Raw genomic sequence first — 23,757 nt, forward strand, 5'->3', positions numbered from 1 at the left:
CAACTAACTAAACACAACAAAAATTTGTGTACAAGACTTGTAGGGGACTCTTGCTTACAATTGATATAATTTCAAATCCTACCCATTATAGGACAGGGAAAGAATAGTACCATTCTGATATGCAATTTTGAATGAATTAGGCCCCTTTACCTCATGAATTAAGAATGGTCCTTTCCATAGTGACTCAAACTTTCCATATGCCCCTTTTGGTTCCCTTCTACTGTCCCAAAGTAAAACTTGATCACCCGACATAAATTTATGTGGCCTGGATCTCCTATCAAATATTTTCTTGACCCACGTCTGATGTTCTATAATCCGATCAACCAATTTATCTATTTCTTATTCAATCCTCATTAAATGCATAATTCTCTTCTCGAGAGAATCTTGAAAATATGCATCCTCAACAATTGTTTGTAACTTTGAAGTTGTAAGTTCCAAGGGAAGTGATAATTGAGCTCCCATGCATACACTAGTTCAAAAGGCGATATCCCTATGGCTCTTTTTGGAGATGTGCGATCCACCCAGAGAGCCTCATAGAACTTCTTGTGTCAGTCTTTGAAATTTTCACTCACCAACTTCTTCATAATGTTTATCAGATTTTTATTGCTTGACTCCGCTTGACCATTACCCTATGGGTAATAATTTGAAGAGTGAGAAAGAGAAATACCATGGTCATAACAAAACATTTAGATCTTAGTAGAAGAGAAATTGGTTGTGTTATCAACCACAATCTTCTGAGGGACCCCAAAACGAACCAGAATATTTTCTTTAAGAAAATTGCAAACTACCTCAGAAGTTGTCTTCCGCACAGGAATGACTTCAACCCATTTGGTGAAGTCATCAGTGGCAGTCAATATGTGCATATATTTGACACTTAAAGTAGGTGACAATGGACCTATAAAATCTAAACCCCATTGTTTAAACGGTTCATCAATAACTATGGGTTTGAGAGGCAATGTTGTAAGTTGTGGCTTCCTAGTGAATAACTTGCACTTTTCACGCTTAGCTACCCAAGCATAAGCGTCCTTGAACATACCTAGCCAGTAATAACAATTTATCAAGATTTTATAAGCAGTTACTGTTGATGAAAAATGACCACCATAGGCTTCATCATGAAAATTTTTCAACAGTGACTCTTGAAGTGACTTATCTATGCAACGCAGGAAAGTCCCATCCAACCCCTTTTTGTACAACACATCATCAAAACTGACATATTTAGTATCCTTTAATCTTAGGTTCTATTTTTTTCTCAGAGAGAGGTGCGCTGGACAATCTCCATAAGTCAAGTAATATGCAACATCTGGAAACCAAGTGTCTTGAAGTCCAACAAATAAGACTGAAGGCAGTTCCTCATTCACTTCACTCTTTCTTTCTGCAATTAATTTACACAAGCCTTGCCCTCTCACCAATTTAGTTGGCTTGATGACTAGATTGAGCTCCTATATCTTAGACACCCATTAGGCTCTATTGCTCATCCCGATATCCTACTATGTTAGAATGCTCTTAACAACAAAGTGCGGTACATACACTATCGCATGAGAATGAAGAATATAATACCTGGATTGTTTTACAGCTTTCACAACAACAAATGCTTGTTTCTCCATCAGTGAATATTTCAATTCATGTTTCTTGAGAGGAACACTCATGTAGGATATTGGAACTTCTTCATTTTCTTCATTCTTTTGCAACAAAATTCTTGACACGGTATGTTCTGAGGCTAACAATAGATAATAAAATATTTCTTAAAAACTAGATTGACAAGGGTAGGTTCTTGTGCTATACCTTCTTTTATTGCTTCAAATTCATTCTTCCCCTCATCACTCCACTTGAGTACCTGCTTTTCACTCATCAGGTTCACAATGTATCTAGTGGTCTCCGCAAAATCCAGGACTAATCTTCTCAGAAAATTCACTTGTCCAAAGAAGGACCTGACTGTATTTCTATTAGATGGTAGACTTAGCTGCTGAATTGCCTTTACCCTTTTAGGATCCACTTTGTAACCCTCTTTGGAAATGATACGACCAAGTAATTTACCTTCAATAACCCCAAACACTGACTTCTTGGGATTCAAAGACACTCCATGCTCCCGACATCTCTGCAATACTTGCCTTAAGTCTCTTAGGTGATGTTTTCTCCTCTTCGAAAAGACAGTTAAATCATCAGGGTATATAACAATTATTTTTTCTTTCAGATGGCCAAAAGACAAGTCCATAGCCCTCTGAAAGGTTGCTCCAGCGTTTATCTGACCAAACGACATCCTGTTGTATGCAAAGGTACCCTAGGGAGTGATGAATGTTGTTTTGTGCTAGTCCTTTTCGGAGACGCTAATCTGGTTATAACCAGAAAAGCCATCAAGCATAGACATCATTTTTGAACCTGAAACCGTTTGCAGAATATGATCCATAGCAGGTAGTGGATAATTATCTTTTAGGCTAGCTTGATTCAAATTCCTAAAGTCCACACAAATTCTTATCTCTCCATTTTTCTTATGAATTGGGACTATGTTGGCTATCCAATTGGAATGATGAATAGGATATATGATTCTAGCTTTCCACATTTTGTTTACCTCGTTAAAGATGGCTTCAACAACTTTGGGATTAAAATTTCTTAATTTCTGCTGGAAAGGACTTATTCCAGACTTCAAAGGAATATGGTGTTGAAAGTTTCCTTCCCTGAAGTTTTTCAGGTCATCATAGCACCAGGCAAAAACGTCTTTGTATTCCATCAGGAGACTTATGAACCTTTTCTTCTCTTCAGGTGTGCAACATTTTCCTAAGTTAACATACTTAGGACCCTCCTCAGTTCCAATATTAACTCCTTCATAGTCACCAGCATCCTGAACTGTAGGAATTTGCTCATCCTTTTCTTACTAAAGGCATCATGATGATCAAAGAGATGTTCTAAAGAGTCTAACCCTTTAGGAATCTTATTTCCTTTTAGTTGTATTACTCCATCATTTATTTCTTGACCCGGTTCCGGAGAAAACTCCCCGCACTCAACTTTTGATCCTTTAAAGAAAGTAGCAGTGAACATTTCTGCGCAATGCAAAAAATTCTTGATTTGCTTGTCATTTTCAAAGACCTGCCAAAATTTTGAATTATCAGGTACACTCGGTCGATATATCAATTCCACTCGGTAGGTATCATCTGTGAACTCAGGATGAGGAACCAAAAGGGAAGCTGATACTGCCAAGGAATCGGCTTTAGAATTTTGTTATCTAGGAATGACTTCAATAGATAAAGCATCAAAACCTTCAATCTCATCCCAAACTCTATTCCGGTAGTGGCTCAACCTCTCATTCTTTACATTGAACAACCCTCTGACTTGTTTCACAGTCAACTCTGCATCTCCCTTGACTTGCAACAACTTCACTCCTAGTTTCTTCACTTCAGCTAATCCCAACAGTAAGGCCTCATACTTAGAAGTATTATTTGTGTTCTTGAACTCCAACTTGAAAGAGAAAGGAATATGTTTTCCAGAGGGAGGAATAAGAACTACCCCTTCTCCAAGACCAGACATTGAACAACTACCATCAAACCCCATCACCCATAATTCATTAGGTGCCCTTAGTTGGGATGACTTTTCTGCAACTTCATTGTCAGATAAGATCATGTAATTGCCAAATTCACATTCATGATACAATATTTGTGCCTTTGGATCATCAGAAGGGAAAACGATGAATTTGGAACTGGCTTGTGGTTGTAATGTGACCTGTCGTTTCCCTATGGGGATAGTGGCTCGAGACCAGTCCATTTTTATCTCTCCCCCAAGTCTTTACAAAAAGTGTGGTTAAGCAACATGCCATAACTTGCAGGAATATCAGCCACTAGAATAGTCAACTTAACCCTTTTATCAGGATAAGCAGCGAGGGCTACTTGGGCATCTTTAATCTGTCCTAACAAGGATATTTGTTTGGAGTCCATGGAGTAACACTTACAAAAAAATTTAGTCAAGGATAATCCCAGGGCCTTGGCTACGATAGATGACATGATATTATCTGAGGCACCAGAATCTATGATACAATTATTCAGTTTGTGTCCATTTATGAACAAAGACACATAAAAAGGGTTAAGTTTTGCTTCAATGACAGGCATGGCTTCATCAGTTTGATGAGCAACTATTTTAGGGGAAGCTTCAGGAGTAGCGGGGCAAGTTGGCACTTCTTCTTTTGTGAGGGAAGTGAAGTTAGCTGATTGTTGTGTGACTTCAGCTTGTACATAAGCATTATTTCCTTTCACAAACTTAACCAATCTATCAAGTTCCTTAGGGTTCAATTTTAGATATTCAGCTGGTGTAATTTGTATTCAAGAGGATTTAAAAAATTCAACAATATCAAAATAACTCTCAGTGTCTATAGGTTTTAGCAATTGAATCTCTTGAGCCCTTAAATCATTATTATGTGAACGAGAAAAGATCTATTTACCTTTAAAATTTCTAGCAAAAGATGAAGGAGCACCTTGATATTTAACATTTTGTTGATTTCTCATTAGCACAACACATGAAGGATCCTCCAAGGTAACCAGAATGTCACCTCCTCTTTCTGAATCAGACTCATACTCCAAGAAGTGGATTTTAGAATCGCCAGGCTGCCTGAAAGATTCTTCTTCACTCAGTTAACTCAACACCTCCTTAGAACCAATCAACTGGGCATAACGCACCATCTATGGGCAAGAACTTCCATCATGGTCATCTGTAAGATGAAAAATACACATGTTATCTTTTGGTGGAGGTGCCTCAATAGCTAGTCTTTGCTGCGTGGGAGGTAATTGTAGTGCTTTACCTCTGGTTCCTGCTGACTGATTTGGAAATCTCCTCGGGATATCTTGATAGCTCTGTGGATAAGTAGTATTAGATTTAAGTAATTGTCTCATGAGTGTTATCACATCATTCATCAACCTATGAATCACAGGGTCTGATGAAGTTGTTGAGGTTGATGCCTATGGGCCAACAATTTGAACTTCCCTCTTCCACTTTCTTGCAGTGATTAAATCATCCTCCAATTCTATAGCTAAAGTCTTGGCAGCTACTAAATTTTGCACTCTCTACCTATAGATGAAAAAACTTATTTCTGAAGGCATTGAGTTAATAAAGAAACACTTCAAGTTATCATTAGAGGGCCTTTGAGTGGCTGGGATCTAATGGACTATCTTATCAAACTTAGCCACAAAATATGTCATTGTTTCAGGGATGTCCTTTTTCAATTGTGCTAATTGAGCCAAAAGTGAGTGTTCATCCTCAGCTAATTTGAATCTAGCTTTGAATTTTGTCTTGAGATCTCACCAATTTGTAATATCACCATTAGGTAAATGGTAAAACCAATATGCGGCAACTTCAGTCAATGTTTGAACAAATAATCTTATAGCCACATCTTCATGCTGGATTGCTAACACACCACAAGCCACATTAAAGGAATTCAAATGTTCATCAGTCGTGACATTCCCATCACCACTAAACTTGGATAAATGATCTCTTGATCCTTTCGGTAAAGGATTTAAATTTGCTCCAAGAGCAAGTGGCCCTACAGCTAGACCCCAAGGGTTATTAGAAGCCATGGGTAAAACAATATTCAAAGGTGTGGGATTGATTATAGTAGGAAGGGAAACACCATGAAAATTTAGGGCATGACAAATGAAAGATACTGGTAAAATAGGAGACGAGCTTGGAGGTCTACTTCTTACTCTTCTTCTGGGTGTAAAGGAAGCGAAAAAATTCAAATTTTGTAATTCTTGAAATACATAATCAAACACTCCTTCATGCCTCTAGGACCTTGTATATCTTCTTGACTCTAGCCTATTTACAAAATGTCCCTTCAATATGCACACATGATGAATACTTAAGCTAATCACAAGACAACCCTATGCACCTCATGATTGTATCTAATCTACTATTCGACTCCCCAACAGAGCCACCAAAAATCTGTTGGTTAATATATTTGTCTTTCACACAATTTAATTCTTTAACTTTTGCATGCCCATAAACGAAAGACAAAACACACCAACAGTTGGATAACTGCTTAAATAGTTAACCTCTATATACTAGTACAACTCCCCAAGAATGATTTTCAGTAAGTTTAGGTTACAACAATTTCTATGCACACTTTTTACCAGAAAGCCTTAAAAATATTTGCGGTATTCATTTTGTGTTGACAAATGAATGCTTAAATACCTTTAATGCTTTCTAGTAAAAAGTGTGCATAGAAATTGTTGTAACCTAAGCTTATTGAAAATCATTCTTGGGGAGTTGTACCCGTATACAGAGGTTAATTGTTAAGTAGTTATCCAAGTGTTGGTGTGTTTTGTCTTTCATTTATGGGCATGCAGAAGTTAAAGAATTAAATTGTGTGAAAGACAAATCTATTAACCAAATACTGGTAGCTCTTTCCTGGTTCTTGGTGACTTTGGTATTTTATGTAATGCTTGTTTCTGATTATTAATAAAGTTTTTACCCCTTTTTATTTAAAAAAATAAAAATAAATAATCTTGGAATCCAATTGTTTGACAGTTAGCGGGAATTCAAATTCGCACCCAAGTGGATGAATGGGGCCCGATGAACTACTAGGAAGCTGATGTGGAGTGACAACTCATATGCCACAGAAGTCCTTTGTCATCCTTTCATGACAAATTTTCATTGATGTGATGGGTCATCATGACATGTTGGTATAATGACCCGAAAGGCTACAACCCTCAGGGAAGGTTCACTACCTTACAATAACATTCAGACTACAATCCAGTTAGGATGAACTGAAAGAATAACATCTCCAAATGCCTAATGACAGTTTCAGTTAACCTCATTTGTCTGCCCTGCAATAATCTCTGCTCAACACTTCACATCGAAAGATAAATTCACTTATTCATACATACACCATTCTCTAGTAATACAAAAACAACTCCCATACCCAAATTACATAAATATAACACCTATTTATACAAATCATCAACCTTGACTACAAGGTCGGCTCAACCCTCAAGACCTAATTACAAAATTACATCACAAGATACATAAATCAACCACCAGACCAATACAATGCCATAGATGACATAGCATGGACCCAAATCAAAACCTTGAACACGCAACACCACTAGAAATCCCACCAAGATCATCTGCAATATGCTACACCATCGAAAATGCCGCATAACATGAAGAACACCACCAAACCCATAAGATCTTCAATAACTCACACAATGATCAATCCAAATCACCAAAACAAATAGGACATGATTAAGAAACACCAACAAGCATGTTAGAACCATCCACAATAGCTGCACCAACACCACTTAATCAAATCTCCATCGATCAACACATTGATACTCAAGAATAGTCGACAACAACTGGGACTAGAAGGATAACTTGTGGAGAACCAAATCACGAACCATCTAAATTGAAGATACATATGAACATCCCAAACACTCTCCCAAATTTGCAACCAAATATATAATCATACTGAAGCACAATGGATGAAATACCAACTTAACTCTCTGCAATCACGGGAAGATAGGAATATGTCGACATCAATGACAACAGCATATCCTAGGAAACAAAAATATTCAACCATATGAATATGAAAAAAATCAATGCAAAGGAATAAATCAACACCAACAATCTCCAACAATATTCTCCTATGATCATGCACACAAAGCTTCAAGGATAAGGCAGTTTTTCACATGCTTCTCTCCCCCTTTGACAACAATGCCAAAGACAAAATACAAATCATTAGTCTCTCCCCATACTAGATAATCTCTCTCCCTTAGAACAAACTCACAAATCTCAACATCTGAACCATACACTGACTGCTTCGGCTGAGTAGCGACACCAACTCGTTAATCTGGATAAGAGGATAAGACTATGAAGTCCACCGAAATGATGCATCTTAATGCATCTAGTTCTCATTAGGAGGGGTAGAGACCCCTAACGTGTCTCTCAAATATACAAATGTATCGACATGTAAAGGCTTCATAAATATATCTACAATCTGATCCTTTGTAGATACATACTCCAATTTGACTTCTTCATCACTGAATTTATCCCTCAAGAAATGATACTTAATTGATATATGCTTTGTCTTAGAATGCAGTACCGGATTCTTGGAATATTAATAGCACTTGAATTGTCACTATATATAACAATAGGCCCATCATACACAACTCTAATGTCCTTCAACATCTGCTTCATCCAAACTACCCGAGCACAGTTACTAGCAGCAACAATGTATTCAACTTCTGCAGTAGATAGAGATATAGCATCTTGCTTCTTACTGGACCATGAAACCAACTTCTTTCCCAAAAAGAAAGCTCCACCAGTAGTGTTTTTCCAGTCATCAACATCACCTGCCCAATCAACACTAGTATAAGCACATAACATGAAATCATCATTCTTCGTATACCATAAACCATAGTTAACTGTCCCCTTTAAGTATCTGAAAATCCTCTTCACAATAGTTACATGACTTTCTTTAGGATCAGCCTGAAATCTTGTAGAAAGACAAACAACATGCATAATATCTGGTCTAGTCTGAGTCAAGTATAACAATCCACCAACCATAGATCTATATAAGGTCAGATTAACTTTCTAAGATTCATCATGCTTAGACAACTTGCATCCAGTCACCATAGGACTTCCAATAGGTTTAGAATCAGCTAACCCAAACTTCTTCAACAATTCCTTCACATACTTAAATTCAGAAATGAAAATACCTTTGTTAGTCTATGAAATCTGCAATCCTAAGAAGAATTTCATCTCACCTATCATAGACATCTCAAACTCTTTTTGCATATCATCAACAAACTTCATACTCAAATCATCATCTCCTCCAAAAATATTTTCATCAACAAAAACTTCAACAATAAAAATGTTATCATTATCAACCTTAAAGTATAAATTACTATCAATAGTACCATTACAGAATCCCAACTTCATCAAATACATGTCCAATCTAGCATACCAGGCTCTAGGGGCTTGCTTCAGTCCATACAGTGCTTTCTTCAATTTGCATACCATGTCTCCTTCATTTGATAATGAAAAACCATCCGGTTGTTCAATGTAGGCTTCCTCAACTAAATCACCATTCAAAAAGGTTGACTTAACATCCATCTGATATACCTTAAAATTCTTATAAGCAACTTATGCAAGAAGTAATCTAACAACTTCAATTCTAGCTACCGGAGAAAACATCTCTTCATAATCAATTCCTTCCATTTGAGAACATCCCTTACTTACCAATATTTCTTTGTTTCTAACCACTTCATCGAATTCATTCAATTTATTCTGGAACACCCATTTAGTGTTAATCACATTCTTGTCTTTAGGTCTCAGAACAAGTTCCCATGTGTTATTCTTCTCAATCTGATTCAACTCTTCTTCTATATCTTTTACCCAATTCTCATCTTTACATGCTTCTGCAACATCTTTAGGTTCAATCTTGGAAATCAAACATATCTCTTCAACAACAATCCTTCTCCTAGTTATCACACCTTTATTTTTATCATCAATAAATTGATTTTCTGAATGATTCAATTTCACATACCTCAGAGTCTTTCGATTGTTCTGATTCTCTAGTTCTTGAACTTCTTCACTGGCAACAACAATATCCAGATTAACCTATCTCTACCATATCATTCTACTTCAGGATCGCAGTCTACACAGGCTTTGAAATAACATCTTGATCATCAAACTCATATCCACATGCTTTGGTCTACTTCCCATGTCATTCATCAGCCTTCACATTTTCACTTTCCACTATCTTCTTCAACCTCTTATTGTAACACCGGTAGGCCTGGCTCTTAGTAGAATAATCCAAGAAGATTCCTTCATCACATCTTGTACCAAATTTCCCTATATCCTCATCTCTTTTGATATAACATTTGCTTCCAAAAACTCTAAAATATCTAACTGTAGGAACATGACCAAACCATAACTCATAAGGAGTCTTACCAAAATCACCTTTTATATGCACCCGGTTGAATGTGTATACAACAATGCTAACAACTTCTCTCCAAAAGGTCTGTGCGACATTTCCTTCAATCAACATAGTCCTAGTAGCATCCAAAATAGTTATGTTCTTTCTTTCAACAACTTCATTCTGCTAAGGGGTTCTAGGAGCAGATAACTGTCTTCTAATTCCATTCCTCTCACAAAATTAATCAAACTCACTGGATGTGAATTCTCCTCCTCTGTTAGATCTTAGAAACTTCAACTTCAACCTTGTCTATATCGCCACCTTAGCTTTGAATATCTTGAATTTCTCTAGTGCTTTTGATTTCTCTCTTAGAAAAGTAACCCACATCATTCTAGAGTAGTCATCAATCAACAACATGAAATATATGTCACCCTGCATGCTTCTCACTCTTGTAGGACCACACAAGTCAATATGCACAAGATCCTATAAACCATTAGATGTATACAACTTACTTTTGAATGAAATTCTTGTTTGCTTTCCCAACTGACATTCTTTACATATCGGATTAGAAGGCTTCACAATTTTAGGCAAATCTCTAACAACTTGAGTAGAACTTATCCTTATCATGTAGTCAAAATTAACATGACACATCCTTCTATGCCACAACCAACTTTCATCTATCTAAGCAATCAAACAACTTTTCTCACCAGAATTCAAGTGAAAGATATTACCTTTAGTCTTAGTTCTTGATGCAATCTCTATACCAGAGGCATTTAGAATCTTGCATTTACCATTCTTGAATTGAAAATCATAACATTTATCAATCATTTGTCCAACACTCAAAATATTATGCTTTAATCCTTGAATATATAAGACATCATCAATATTATGCTTACCATCAAAAGAGATAGAACCTCTACCACGAACCACACAAGCTTTACTATCTCCAAATCTCACTATACCACCATCATACTTCTCCATAGTCACAAATTTTATTTTATCACCTATCATATCATGTGAAAAACTGTTGTTGATTATGCATTCATCTTTTTCTTCAATCTTAGCAGCCAAAGTTTTCTCCTCAACAATGTAACTTGTAGAATTCACTAACTTATCAGATCATCTTCCTTGATAGCAATAAATACAAATTCATTTTTTGAATTCCCATTCTCAAATTCTTCATCTGTCACACCTTCATCAACAACATAATAACATCACTTTTGATATTTGTACTTCTGGTTAGGCTAATAGGGCTTATCATACTTGTCATGCTTCTCATAATTATCATGCTTATCAGATCTATCATGACTATCATACTTAGACATTCTTTCAGGACACCTAGAAGCAAAATGTCCTATCTTATTACAAGAGAAACATTTAAAAGGCAACTTTCCATCATACTTACTGTCTCCCTTAGGCATTTGCCAATGAATAAGTGCTTCAAGCTCATCCAACTCTCTTTCATGTTCTTCCATCTCTCTTATTTCTCTTTCATATCTAGAAACCCTAGATGAACTTTCTCTTGGATCATACTTCTATTTCCCGGATACAGTAGCTTTAAATATAGTCTTATCTTTACCATGTGATTCTCCAAATTCACTCAACTCAAATGCAGCAAGATTACCAAACAACATATCTCTTGTCATAGTAGTCATAGTACAGATCTCATCAATAGTAGCAACTTTAGATTTGTAAGCAAGAGGCAAAGATCTCAATACTTTAGCAACAATCTCATCTTCTTCAAGAGTTCCACCAGCACATCTAATGTTCATAACAAGTTCATTCACCTTAGCCATAAAGGATGATATGTTCTCATCTTCTCCTATCTTCAACATTTCATACTTTCTTTCCAAACTCTATAGCTTAGCAACTTTGACATTTTTATCTCCTTCATACAAGGTCTCCAACTTTTCCCAGATCTCATGTGCAGTATGTAAACCCATCACATTACTCATCTTTTAATTGGTCAAGGCACTCAACAATGCTTCCTTAGCTCTTATGTTATGTTCAACCTCCTTGATCTCAGATGCAATAACCAGACCATTTTGAGGAACATTGTAGGTATTCTTTGTAATCTTCCAAAAATCATCTCCAAGACATTTCAAATGACACTCCATCCGGTCCTTCCATACAGTGTAATTGTTACCATAAAATCTCGGACTCTCTTTCTTGAAAACATAGGTTGTCATCTCAGATCTCCTCAAGTGGTCAAGCTTCTTCTGGAGGATCTAGCTCTGATACCAATTGTTGGCAACAACAATGAAGGAAAACTGAGAGGGGGCGGGGTGAATTAGTTTTCACCGGATTAAACAATTCAAGCATAACTACAATTCTGATCAATTGTAGCAAGAGTAAAGATAAGCACAAAAACAACAACATACATAACACCAAGATTTTTTGACGTGGAAAACTCGGTTAAGGGAAAAACCATGATGGGAGCCTACCCACAATAAGATGATACTCTATAGCAGTATATGTAAATATTACAATGGGGAATGCACATGCATTAAGGCACACTGCCTAGAGCTCACTACTCAAAATATAATGACTCAGAGGGCTACAACCCTCAGGGAAGGTTCACTACCCTACAATAACATTTGGACTACAATCCGGTTAAGATGAACTGAAAGAATAGCATCTCCAAATGCCTGATGATAGTTCTGGTTAAGCTCATTTGTCTGCCTTGCAACAATCTCTGCTCAACACTCCACATTGAAATATGAATTCATTTATTCGCACATACACCATTCTCTAATAATGCAGTCACAACTCCCATACCCAAATTACATGAATATAACACCTATTTATACAAATCATCAACCTTGACTACAAGTTTGACTCAACCCTTGAGACCTAATTACAAAATTACATCACATGATACATAAACCAACCACTAGACCAATACAATGCCATAGATGACATAGTATGGACCCAAACCAAAACCTCGAATAGGCAACAACACTAGAAATCCCACCAAGATCATCCGCAACACGCTACACCACCGAAAATGCCGCATAACACAAAGAACATCACCAGACCCATAAGATCTTCAATAACTTGCCCAATGATCAATGCGGACCACCAAAACAAGTAAGACACGATTAGGAAACAACAACAAGCACGTTAGAACCATCCATAATAGCTACACCAACGCCACTTAGTCAAATCTCCATCAATTAACACACTGATACTCAATAACACTCAACAATAGCAACTGGGACTAGAAGGATAACTTGCAGAGCACCAAATCACAAACCATTTGAATTGAAGATACACATGAACATACCAAACATTCTCCCAAATTTGCAACCAAAGATATAATCATACTGAAGCACTTTGGATCAAATACCAGCTTAACTCTCTATAATCACCGAAAGAGAGGATGACAACAACATATCCTAGGCAACAACAATATCCAACAATACATTTGGTTATTCCCTCCTCCCAAGGCACCGACTGCAGAGAGTTGGCATCACCACCTCAACAAAAAATGATTTTGCACAATCACACATTTTTGGGCTCATGGTTAAGATTGATGTAGATTTGAAGTGATGAGAGCTGATTTATTTATTTTTCATAATGGAAAATTTCCCAGGAAGTTAAGTGAAGGAGTTAATAAATAGATTGGTTGTTGGCTTTTCGACTCATTCCTAGCTTCTTCTTATCGCATCTCTTCAGAGGACTGGTCATTGATGGATTAAAACATTTGGCTTGTGGCTAGTAAAAGGCAAATGGCCTTTTTAGGTACCATCACTGACAAAAGATTGAGAGAAATCATATTTTTTTCACATGACTTGTTTCTTTGTGCTCTGCGAAAAATTATTGGGGTCGAGTTTCTATTTTCATACCACATATATCGAGTAAATCCAAATATCTCGACCTTCTTCTTAGCCACATTGCTCAACATGGAGGAGACAAAGGTTGTGGCGTAGGTTTAATCCATCAGGGTGTTCAAACACGTCTTCCTTGGGGATCTAGAGAGGATCATTCAAGAAATTGATCATAATTTAACCATCCCTTATGCGTCCAGCTTTGGAATGTTGAGGACATATGGGATTTTGGTCCCTCGACTTCCAATATTTTATACATTGCTAACTAAGCCACGTGGGAGGTTAGGAAGCCAATTATTAGAATGAGTTTGGATTTATTAAAGCATTTGATGGGCTTTTTAGAGTACAACTCTCTCGTGGCGACAATTGGTGATGGAATGGATGTCCAAGTTCCATGGGTTCAAGACTACAAAATTTTGATAGGTATGTGGGATGACGATGACAAAGTTTCTTCTAGCAATGACAACTCAGATGAGGAGCCGATGGTGGTTGCTGTGGATGTTTTGCTTGCTCCACGACACTAAGTGTTTTTTTTGACGAATATGTTTGGGATTTGTTAGTAATTTTGTTTTATATCTCTATATCTTTTCATTTCCTAAGGGAAGATAGTATAGGGTTAGCGGGTTAGTCTATGTATAGCCAAGATATATGGCTTGGTGGTTCTTTGTTTATCCCTCTTTTGTGGTTGTTATCTATGGTAGAATGGTTTGGTTTGGTACTATGGAAATGGATCTAAGGGGCATTTTAACTTTTTTTTTTTTTTTAATTGAATTTTAAGTAAAATATAAATTGTTTAAATAATATTTAATTTATTAAAATTATAAAATTTACACAAAATATTTATGCTAAAATATTTTTATCAAATCTTATTAATTATATTTATTAAATATATTAAAAATATTAATTTCATCTTATCTTGATATAAAATTTCTTAAATTGTTTGATGAGACATTTTAGGTGATAGAAAATCAATAGAAGTTTTAGATTTTTTTTTTTCTTACGTTCAATTAACTTTTAAAAACATTTCAAAAGAATTATATTAAAAACTTCCACCTTTAAAGAAACCATACATACTTTAGATTTTTGAAACTTTTAAATTGATAAAATAGATCTCAACACTTATAATTATACTAGTATTATACTATAGTTGCTAATTGCATATATTTATTGTTGGCTTTAAAGAAACCATACATACTTTAGACTTTTTAAACTTTAAAATAGATAAAATTGTTTTCAACACTCTTATAATTATATTACTATTACAATCTATAGTTGCTAGTTTCATGTACTTATTGTTGGCAATTAACATTTTTAATTTTTATATGATTGCTAGTTGCATATACAAGTATTGTTGGCTTTAAAGAAACCATACATACTTTAGATTTTGAAGCTTTTAAATAGATAAAATAATTCTCAACACTTTTATAATTATACTAGTATAGTTTCTAGTTGCATGTACTTATTGTTGGCAATTAACATTTTATATTTTTATATTTTTTTAATATTTCACATTTCATGACAATCAAAAGTACCTAAAGAATTATTTGTGCATTTTTTTGGCCATCTCATCTTTACTATTTATATATATTTAGCACTCAATAAAATAAAAACTATATTCTCAAAATTTTGAATTTTTTTAAAAGAGGCCATAATAAATATTAATTTTTAAAAACTTATTTCCAAAAACATCTAATAGAGTTTCCTCCCTTCCAATAAAATAATTAAATAAAATAAAAATTTCTAGTCCTCCATAAACAAATGAATAAATACACACTTCAACTCCATATAATAACTTTCAAAGACATGAAATGACATGCTTATTCAAAAAGCATATTGTATATATGAGTATCATTTACAAAAAGCAAATATCTTTAATTTACTATTACAATTACAAATAAATTTATGAATTAATATAAACAAGTGTCAGGTAGTCCCTATTATTTTAGTATTGCAATTTAATCATTGAATAGTTATAATCATAATTTTTATCTAATCTTAATTTTAACTTTAATTATAATTATAATTATAATTTAATTATTATACAAAAAATATTATAATCAAATTATAATAATCTTAATTAATAATTATTTAGCTTAAACTTTCAAATAACTATAAATTAGAAAAATAATTAATTGAAACTATTGTTTTTGATTAAAAAAGCAGTGAGAACAAGAGCACTGACCCTTTACATAGCAGAACTATCAATCATAGTACAGAAACAACACTATAACAACAATTAACATCACCAACCATAAAAAAGGAACCAAGTCTTTTTAATAATAAAAAACAACAGCAGGAAAAAAACAAAAAACTACAGGGGTGCCTTGTGCACCCTAGTGGCCTCCATAGTACTGCTCCATTCATTAGACAAGAATTTGTAGAGGTCCCTAGCCTCCTGTTTGTCCTCCTTAGTGTCAGCATAGCGTTCCCTCAACAGAGAGAGGGTGAGTGCTGAGCTGTGTAACACCTACATATGGAATTTGTTCAGGCCCACCATTTGGGCTTCCCAAGTCTCCATCTTGTTCTTGAGTTGTTTGACCTCCTCCTTGATAGATTGTAGATCAAGAACAGGGCCGAGGTTTTCAATTCTCTGCATGATATCCAACACATCCATGCTCATCTTTTCCATTTGGTGCAGAGTAGGGGCCTCCTGGGGGTTCTCAGCAACCAAGTCATCAGTAGTCTCTTTGGGCTCGCCACCAGCAATGGAGTTACCACTATCCTTAACCAAGTCCATCAGAGGGATAGAATGCATCACCTGTTCAACCAAGTTTAAATCCGTATCCAAATTTCTAGGATCCAGAGCATTGTTGTCAGGGATTTCTACACCCATAAGACCCTCAGTGTCCGTGTTCATAGGGGTTGCATCTTTATCATCAATGAGTTCCTAGGTTTTCCTTTCAGGGATAGTCATGTCAACAACACCAACAGTGGTCGGGACTATGGGGTCCCTAGTCATATTAATATTATCAACATCCCCATCAGCCCCCCATAGTTTTAGGGCCCTCCTCCTTCTTGTCCCCAATGGGCTCCTCCTCAGAGTCCAGATTCTCAATAATCAGGGTCTTCTTCTTGCGGCCTTTGGAAGAAAGTCTGGAGGATCTCATTTTAACCTCTGAATCCAGGGAAGGGTTATCGTTCTCAGTGTCCTCAGTGGAAGAATTGTCATCATAGACAATGCATTTGCATTTAGTGGGGGTTTTTCTTTTTCCCTTGGACAGGGAGCGAGAAGCATTGGGGGAGGCAGGTAGGGTTAAGCTAGGGGAGACCACTGAAAGAGAAAAAACCGAGGCATAGGAAGGTAGGGACATGGTGGCCATGGCAAAGCCCTCCTGGGGATATTGGAAGAATCTAGGGAAAGCCAAAGACAGGGCCGTGAGCTACTGGGGAGTCGACATTGGGGGTTGAGAGAGCGAAAGATTCCTAGGGGGCAGAGAGCCTCATGGAATTTATACAACTTGTAAATAAGACCCTGGTGGAGGAGGAAAGGAGGCTTATCCCCATGCTTAGGGTCCATAGTGTCCTTAATAGAGCTCTCTAAGGAGTGCAGTAAATAAAACGATAGACAAAACAAATCATTATTGCGGAAGTGATTGAGGAGGGGAAAATGGTAGTAGTAGAATACCTTATACCTACCTTTGAGAGTGAAGTATTTCATGATCATGAGGTAGATCATGTTCCACGGGTGCTTAAGCTCCTCCCGAGAAAACCCACCTTGCAGGTTGACAGGTTCCTCGTGGTTACGGAAAAAATGTTTCAAACCCTCACTGTTTGCAACATGACTGGTACACTTCCAGTGACGGCCATCCAGGGTCAGCTTCGTAGCTTGGGCAATAGTCTCCACAGAGACATCAAAGGCAATGCCTCCAACTGAGACCCTCCTCCCAGACCAGGAGGAGGCAAAAGCAGCCGAGAGCTGCTCATCATGGCCCTTCAAGCAATCCAGAAAATCAACAATTCCACCTTCAACACAGAAATTCCAGATGAGAGAGTCATTTTAAAAATCATCTGGATTGTCTGGTTCATATTTCACTCTTTCGCCCCCCATTTCATCCGCCAACAAAGCTTCCTTAGTCATAGAACAAATGAAGTTGCAGAGACTCTTCAAGAAGCAAGCCGGGAAGAGAAAATGGGGAATGTGTGAGCCCAACGTCAATAAATGAGAAATGAGGTTGGGTGCATGGGAAAACAAGAAGTCACTTTTAGTAATGATTTTCTGGTTATGAGGCATTAAGAGCCAACAGATACCGGCGACAACCAACACATTTCCAATCTAGTCGTACTTCATCATGGCTTTGCAAGCCCAGGTGAAATGCCAGCACAACAATGCGTGCATCATCTCCAGCCTGGCTGAATGAGTCACCACCACATCCGAAGGGATCTGAGGAATATTCCCATTATTTGAATTATGAATCCACCACCTCTAGACAGACCCGAGGAAAAAGAGGAGGGGGAGGGAAGCATTTAGCAGCCACTCAATCATTAGTGGGGATCCTGGATTTCTCTTCCTGGTGGAGGAAGTTAACATGGTCTGGGAGAGATTTGTGACTCCTCCAACATCTCAGCCCTGAGAGGTTTAGGCCAATGGTTGCCATAGTGTCTGCTATGCGGTTGCCTTCCCTGCAGATATGCATAACTCTAAACGAGTCAAGCCCAGAGATGAGCCTCAAGGTGTCCCTGATGGTTCCCTCAATTGTCTAATTAAGATTATTCCACCCTTTGATAACATTAATGATGAGTATGGAGTCCCCCTCAATATCCATAATTTTGATTCCCATGGAGAGGGAAATGTGGATTCCCCAGGCTAAGGCCATTGCTTTAGCCTGATTAGAGGACTGACCATTTAGGTTGTCTGCATAAGCGGCAATGAGGGCCCCCAGATGGGATCCGATCACCCCACCACCACCAGCTAGGCCCCCCGGCAACCCCATCAAAATTGAGTTTAAAATTTGTAGCCGGGGGGAACCAGATTGTGCATTGTCTTAGAAGTCTCTTAGAGGAGTCAACAAGAGAGAACGAGGGCGGGAGGTTCCAGCATCTGGAAATTCCCCAATGCCAGATAGAGGGGGCTTGGATGCCATTCAAGTTTTAGAAATAGAGATGTTCTCAAGCATCAGATTGAGGAACCAAGCAAACACCATTTCCATAGAGGTCTCTTTGTCTCTGAATATTCTATCATTTTGTTCCTTCCAGATACACCAACTAACATGGGGGGGAGTTTGCTTCCACAGTTTTTGGATAAGGGGGCTGGAAGAGGGGCCCCAAAACTCCTAACACAGATTTACCAAATTGTCATTCATAACCCAATTGATATTAAGTTTACTATAGACCATCCCCCAAAGCTCTCGAGTGAAGGCACAGTGGAGGAAGAGATGGGTTGAGATTTCTTCATCATCTTTGTAGAGGATGCATCTCTTAGGGAAATGAAAACCCCTCTTGACCAAGTTGTCTTGGGTCAAAATTTTGTTGAGGGTAGTCCACCAGAAGAAATTGACCTTGGGGAGGAGTTGGGGATTCCAAACCTCTTTCCAGATAGAGGAGACAACAGGTTCCCTGAGTAAACTGGTGTAGGCAGTCCTGACAGAAAATTATTCAGAGGGGTCCCACTTCCAAATAAGTTTGTCATCCCTAGGGAATAGGGGGAGGAATATACCAGCCAAAAGCTTCTAGAGCTCTCTAGCAATAGGAAGGAGGAAGGGGGAGTCAACACAAAAGTCCTCCAAGACCCTCCAAGTGCAATTACTGAAGTAGTCACTAACCCTTTCACCAAAGAAGCCTTTAGTGGCATCCTGTAACCGTCTCAGAGAGGGGGAAGAAGAAAGGGGTCTCTCCCCTAACCAACAATATTCCCAGAAAAGAATGTTCCTGTCATTTCCAATAATCCACTTCAAACCATGAGATAAAGGGTCCCTGTAGCTTAAGATGTCATTCCAGATTTTGGAACCCCTGGGAAGGTCCTCCTCTTTTAGGACAGAGGAAAACTCCGCATTACCCATGTACTTAGCCTTGATGATCCTACTCCAATCTGTATCCTTGTTCAAAAGCTTCTAGGTAATTTTAGTCATAAGGGCCTTATTGAATCTTGAGATCTTATGGGTTCCCAAGCCACCCATGGCCTTGGGAGGACAAAATTTGTCCGAACCCACCAAGGCGAGCCTCTCTTTTCTTCCATTCCTATCCAGAGGAAAGCTTTTGAATTTTTTCCAACTTAGCAGCCATAGTTGCATAAATCTTGAACAAGGAGAGAAAGTACATGGGGATCCCCTGGAGGGAGGAGGAAAGCAGCTGCAACTTCCCAGCACTACTCAGGAATCTACCTTTCCAGCCAACCATCTTTTTCTACATTATTTCAAGGATAGAGATCCAAAAGGAATTAGAGACATCCTTAACAGTCAGTGGGAGACCAAGATAGGTGCCAAGGAGGGAGGCCTTTTGACAGCCAAGGATTCTGTAGAGTTAAACTTGGAGTTGGGCATTAGTATGAAATAACTAAATGCTGCTCTTATCATAGTTAATGTGTTGGCCAGAAGCCAGAGCATAGGCATTAAGAAAGGATTTCCAAGCCTTAGCTTCCCAAACAAAGGAGACACCAAAAAGGATCGTATCATCAACAAACTGTTGTAGAACATTGGGGGATGTCGTAGAGGCAGGCTTGATACCCAGCAGAGTACCCCTGCAAACCAAAGAGTTCAAGTTAGAGGCCAACACTTCAGCAAGGATGATGAAAAGGTAGGGGGATAGAGGATCCCCTTGCTGCAGCCCTCTAGAGGCCCTAAACTTCTCTAGGGGGTTCCCGTTTAGCGACACAGTATAGGTGACAGTAGAAATGCATTCCCCAATAAGTTTGATAAGTTTGTCTCTAAAGCCCATAGCTCTGAGAACTTTGAAGAGGAAGTTCCAATTGACCCTATCATAAGCCTTGGAGATGTCAAGCTTGAGAACCATCCTCACCTGATGACATTTATCCATGGAGTGTATAATCTCATGAGTAGAGATGACCACATCAAGAATCTGTCAGCTAGGAATGAAACCCTTCTAAGATGGGCTAATCAAAGGATCCAAAAAAGGTTTGAGCCTATTGACAAGAACTTTGCTGAAGATTTTATAAATAGTGTTGCAGAGGCTGATGGGGTGGAAGTGCTTGAGAGAAGATGCCTCCTGAGTTTTAGGAACAAGAGCCATGAAGGTGTGATTGAGTTTGTTGAGGAGCCTTCTCGATCTAAAAAAATCTCTAGTACCCAAAACAACATCAGGGCCCACCACATCCTATAAATCTTGAAAAAAAGCCAGGGGGAAACCATTAAGACCTGAGGCTTTGAAGGGGCCCATAGAAAAAACAACAGACTTGACTTCCTCCTTAGAGACAGGGGCCAAGATGAGGTTGTTATCTTCCACCGAGAGGGGTAATGGGAGGTAGTTAAGAAGGTCCTCCCTCGCAGGGTCCCCTGGGTCATCATCATCCCAAAATAAGGTTGCAAAGTAATTGGTAGTCAAACGTCCCAAAGTATCAATGTTGTTGACTACTAGATTGTTGTCGTCCATGAGGGAAGAGATGTGGTTCCTATGCCTATGGATAGAAGTAGATCTATGGAAGAAAGTAGTATTTTTATCACTCTCTTTGAGCCATTGAACCCTGGATTTCTATTTCCAGTATAGCTCCTCTTTGTGGGAATTTTACTTCCATTTTCTACAGAGGGTAGCCTTCTCCATATGGGTGTCTTCAAGGGAGTCACCTTGGTCAATACGCTCTTGTATAGCAGTCAGTTTACTATTGAGTTCCTTTTTTTGCTTGAAGATATCCCCAAAGGTGTATTTATTCCAGCCCCAAACATTTCGTTTGACCAAGTTGAGATTATGGGCAATCCTGAACATAGGAGTACCTGAAATGTTGGTACTCCACCATCTTTTAATGTAGTCCTTGAACTCGGGATGAGAGTTCCACATAATTTCATGCCGAAAAGGATACTTCCTCCTAGCAGCATTAGTGGTATTCCATAGGAGCAGGGGGTTGTGGTCAGAGACCATTCTGGGGAGGGCAGTGAGCTTCAAGGCTGGACCAATTCCCCAATTACTTGAGATGAGAGATCTGTCAAGTTTGACTTGGATAAGATCCTTTCCCTTCCTAAGATTGGACCAAGTGAACTTTTGCCCCGATAGTTCCACATCCATTAACCCATTTCTGCCAATGAAGTCAGCTAGATCAATCATGTTGTCAGAGTATTCAGGAAGGCATCCCAGCTTCTCAGAGGGAATCAAAGGGGAGTTGAAATCACCCACAATCAACTCGTGAGCATTGGCATTATTTTGTATTAGAGCAGTTATATCATTCCAGAGCATTAATCTACTAGATCAGACATTAGGGGCATAAACATTAACAAGGATGTAGGAGTCCATCGGGGAGGAGAGTTCAGAAACCAAAAGGTTGGCCGAGGAGGAGAGAAAACTGCCAGAAAAATGGGAGGGTCCCACATGGTGACCAAACCGTCGGAGGCTCCAGTAGCCTCACTAATAACAAACTTATCACCAGGCCAAATTTTACCAGCCACCACGGAGAAGGAGGACAAAGACATCTTAACTTCTTGGAGAAGACGAACCATAATTTTATTTTCAAAAATACACTTTTTTAGAGCATATTGCTTTTGGGGGTTGCTCAGGCCCCTCATGTTCCAAGAGAGGACCTTCATTTATTACCTTTTATGGTCATCTCAAAGGTCCTTTGCCTGCCATTGGCAACGTGCCTTGCTGCTTCCTTTTGTCTTGATAGTCTCTGCGACGGCCATCCCGCTTTGAGATTTGTCCCCACGTCAGGCTTAGCAGTCCCGGTCTTGCGTCTTTGAGTAATCCAGCCCTCATCAGTAGGCGTCATGCAACTACTAGATGGCGCACCAGTGGCACCAAGAGATGTTAAGCCCTAGTTTAGGGAGGGAGCCACCAATGGGGAGCGAGCTATCTCCGAGATGAGAGAGGGGTCCCTCACAATCTCACCATCTTCCAGTTGATCAGCCAGAGAAACCAAGCTGGTCATTGGGGACATGCATTGGACCATCCGGGCCGGAATAGAGGCTTCCTCCACAATATTTGCAGGAGATTGGAGAAGGTTGTTGATACTCTCAACAAATGGGTATTCTTCTATAGGTGGGTCTTTAGCAGCCAAGGGAGGCAGGTCCAGGTTAGGAGTAGGGGTGATAATAGGCCCCACAACAAGGTCATGGTGAATAATAGGAGCATTTGGCATTGAGTCCTCCCCCAGGGCCGGGCCCTTAAGCTTGAGGAGAGGGGGTGTTGGGGCCTTGCATTAAGAGATAACATGCCCGGATTTGTGGCACTTCTGGCAGAAGAGGGTAGCATTTTCATAAACCAAAGCTTGAGTCTAGCTGCCCAGCCTGGATTTGAGGGTTATGAAGTTGGGGAGGTTCATTCTCACAGTAGCTTGGACATAAAAGCAAGCATAGACTAGGCATGATTTGGATCTGGTGATTTCATCAACACCTACAAAGTGATCAAATGAGTTCCCAATCCATTTGAAGATGGATTCATCCCAGTATTCAAGGGGGAGCCCCGGGAGATGAACCCATACCCACACAATTTTTTGCAAGTCAGCTGTAGGGTCAAAGCCAACCTTCCAACAACAGAGGGAGAGGTTGCTACAACCATAGGACCAACAATCAGAGAGGACATGGGCGACATCCCCCTCGATAGTGAATTTGAAGAGGAAGAGGGTGCCATGCATAGCACTGATGAAAACACTCCCCTTCAGCTTCCATTTGTCCTTGACCCATTTTTGGACCATCTCCACTATGGGGGCGCAGGGAGAAGAACTTCCCCACCAGAGTGTTAGCCATGTTCTGTAAAATGCGGTCCAAGACAACGTCAGGAAGTTTAAAAGACGTTCCCACCTCAGATTGTGAGTAGATTGAGACAAAGTTGGGGTCCACAGTCTCTGACTTTCCAACCAGCACGTTCTTCCATCCTTTTTCCAATCGGAGGCTCCGAGGATAGAACAACCGACATGACAAGAATAGGGTTAGAATCTAA

The 23,757-nt window shown here is 38.7% G+C and overlaps 1 protein-coding gene across 1 annotated transcript; it reads right to left on the bottom strand.

The window, feature by feature from the left end:
- Positions 1–3,213: 3,213 nt before the first annotated feature.
- LOC131063527 (uncharacterized) lies at positions 3,214–3,753 on the bottom strand. The gene has a single exon (XM_057997379.1). The coding sequence runs from the start codon at positions 3,751–3,753 to the stop codon at positions 3,214–3,216; it is 540 nt and encodes a 179-aa protein (XP_057853362.1).
- Positions 3,754–23,757: the final 20,004 nt, after the last annotated feature.

This window comes from Cryptomeria japonica, chromosome 4, assembly GCF_030272615.1.
Source record: "Cryptomeria japonica chromosome 4, Sugi_1.0, whole genome shotgun sequence".
NCBI classification, from domain to species: domain Eukaryota; kingdom Viridiplantae; phylum Streptophyta; class Pinopsida; order Cupressales; family Cupressaceae; genus Cryptomeria; species Cryptomeria japonica.

What these genes read in the sequence shown, in the direction of transcription:
- LOC131063527 (XM_057997379.1), bottom strand. Translation starts at nt 3,753, where the DNA reads ATGGACTGGTCTCGAGCCACTATCCCCATAGGGAAACGACAGGTCACA.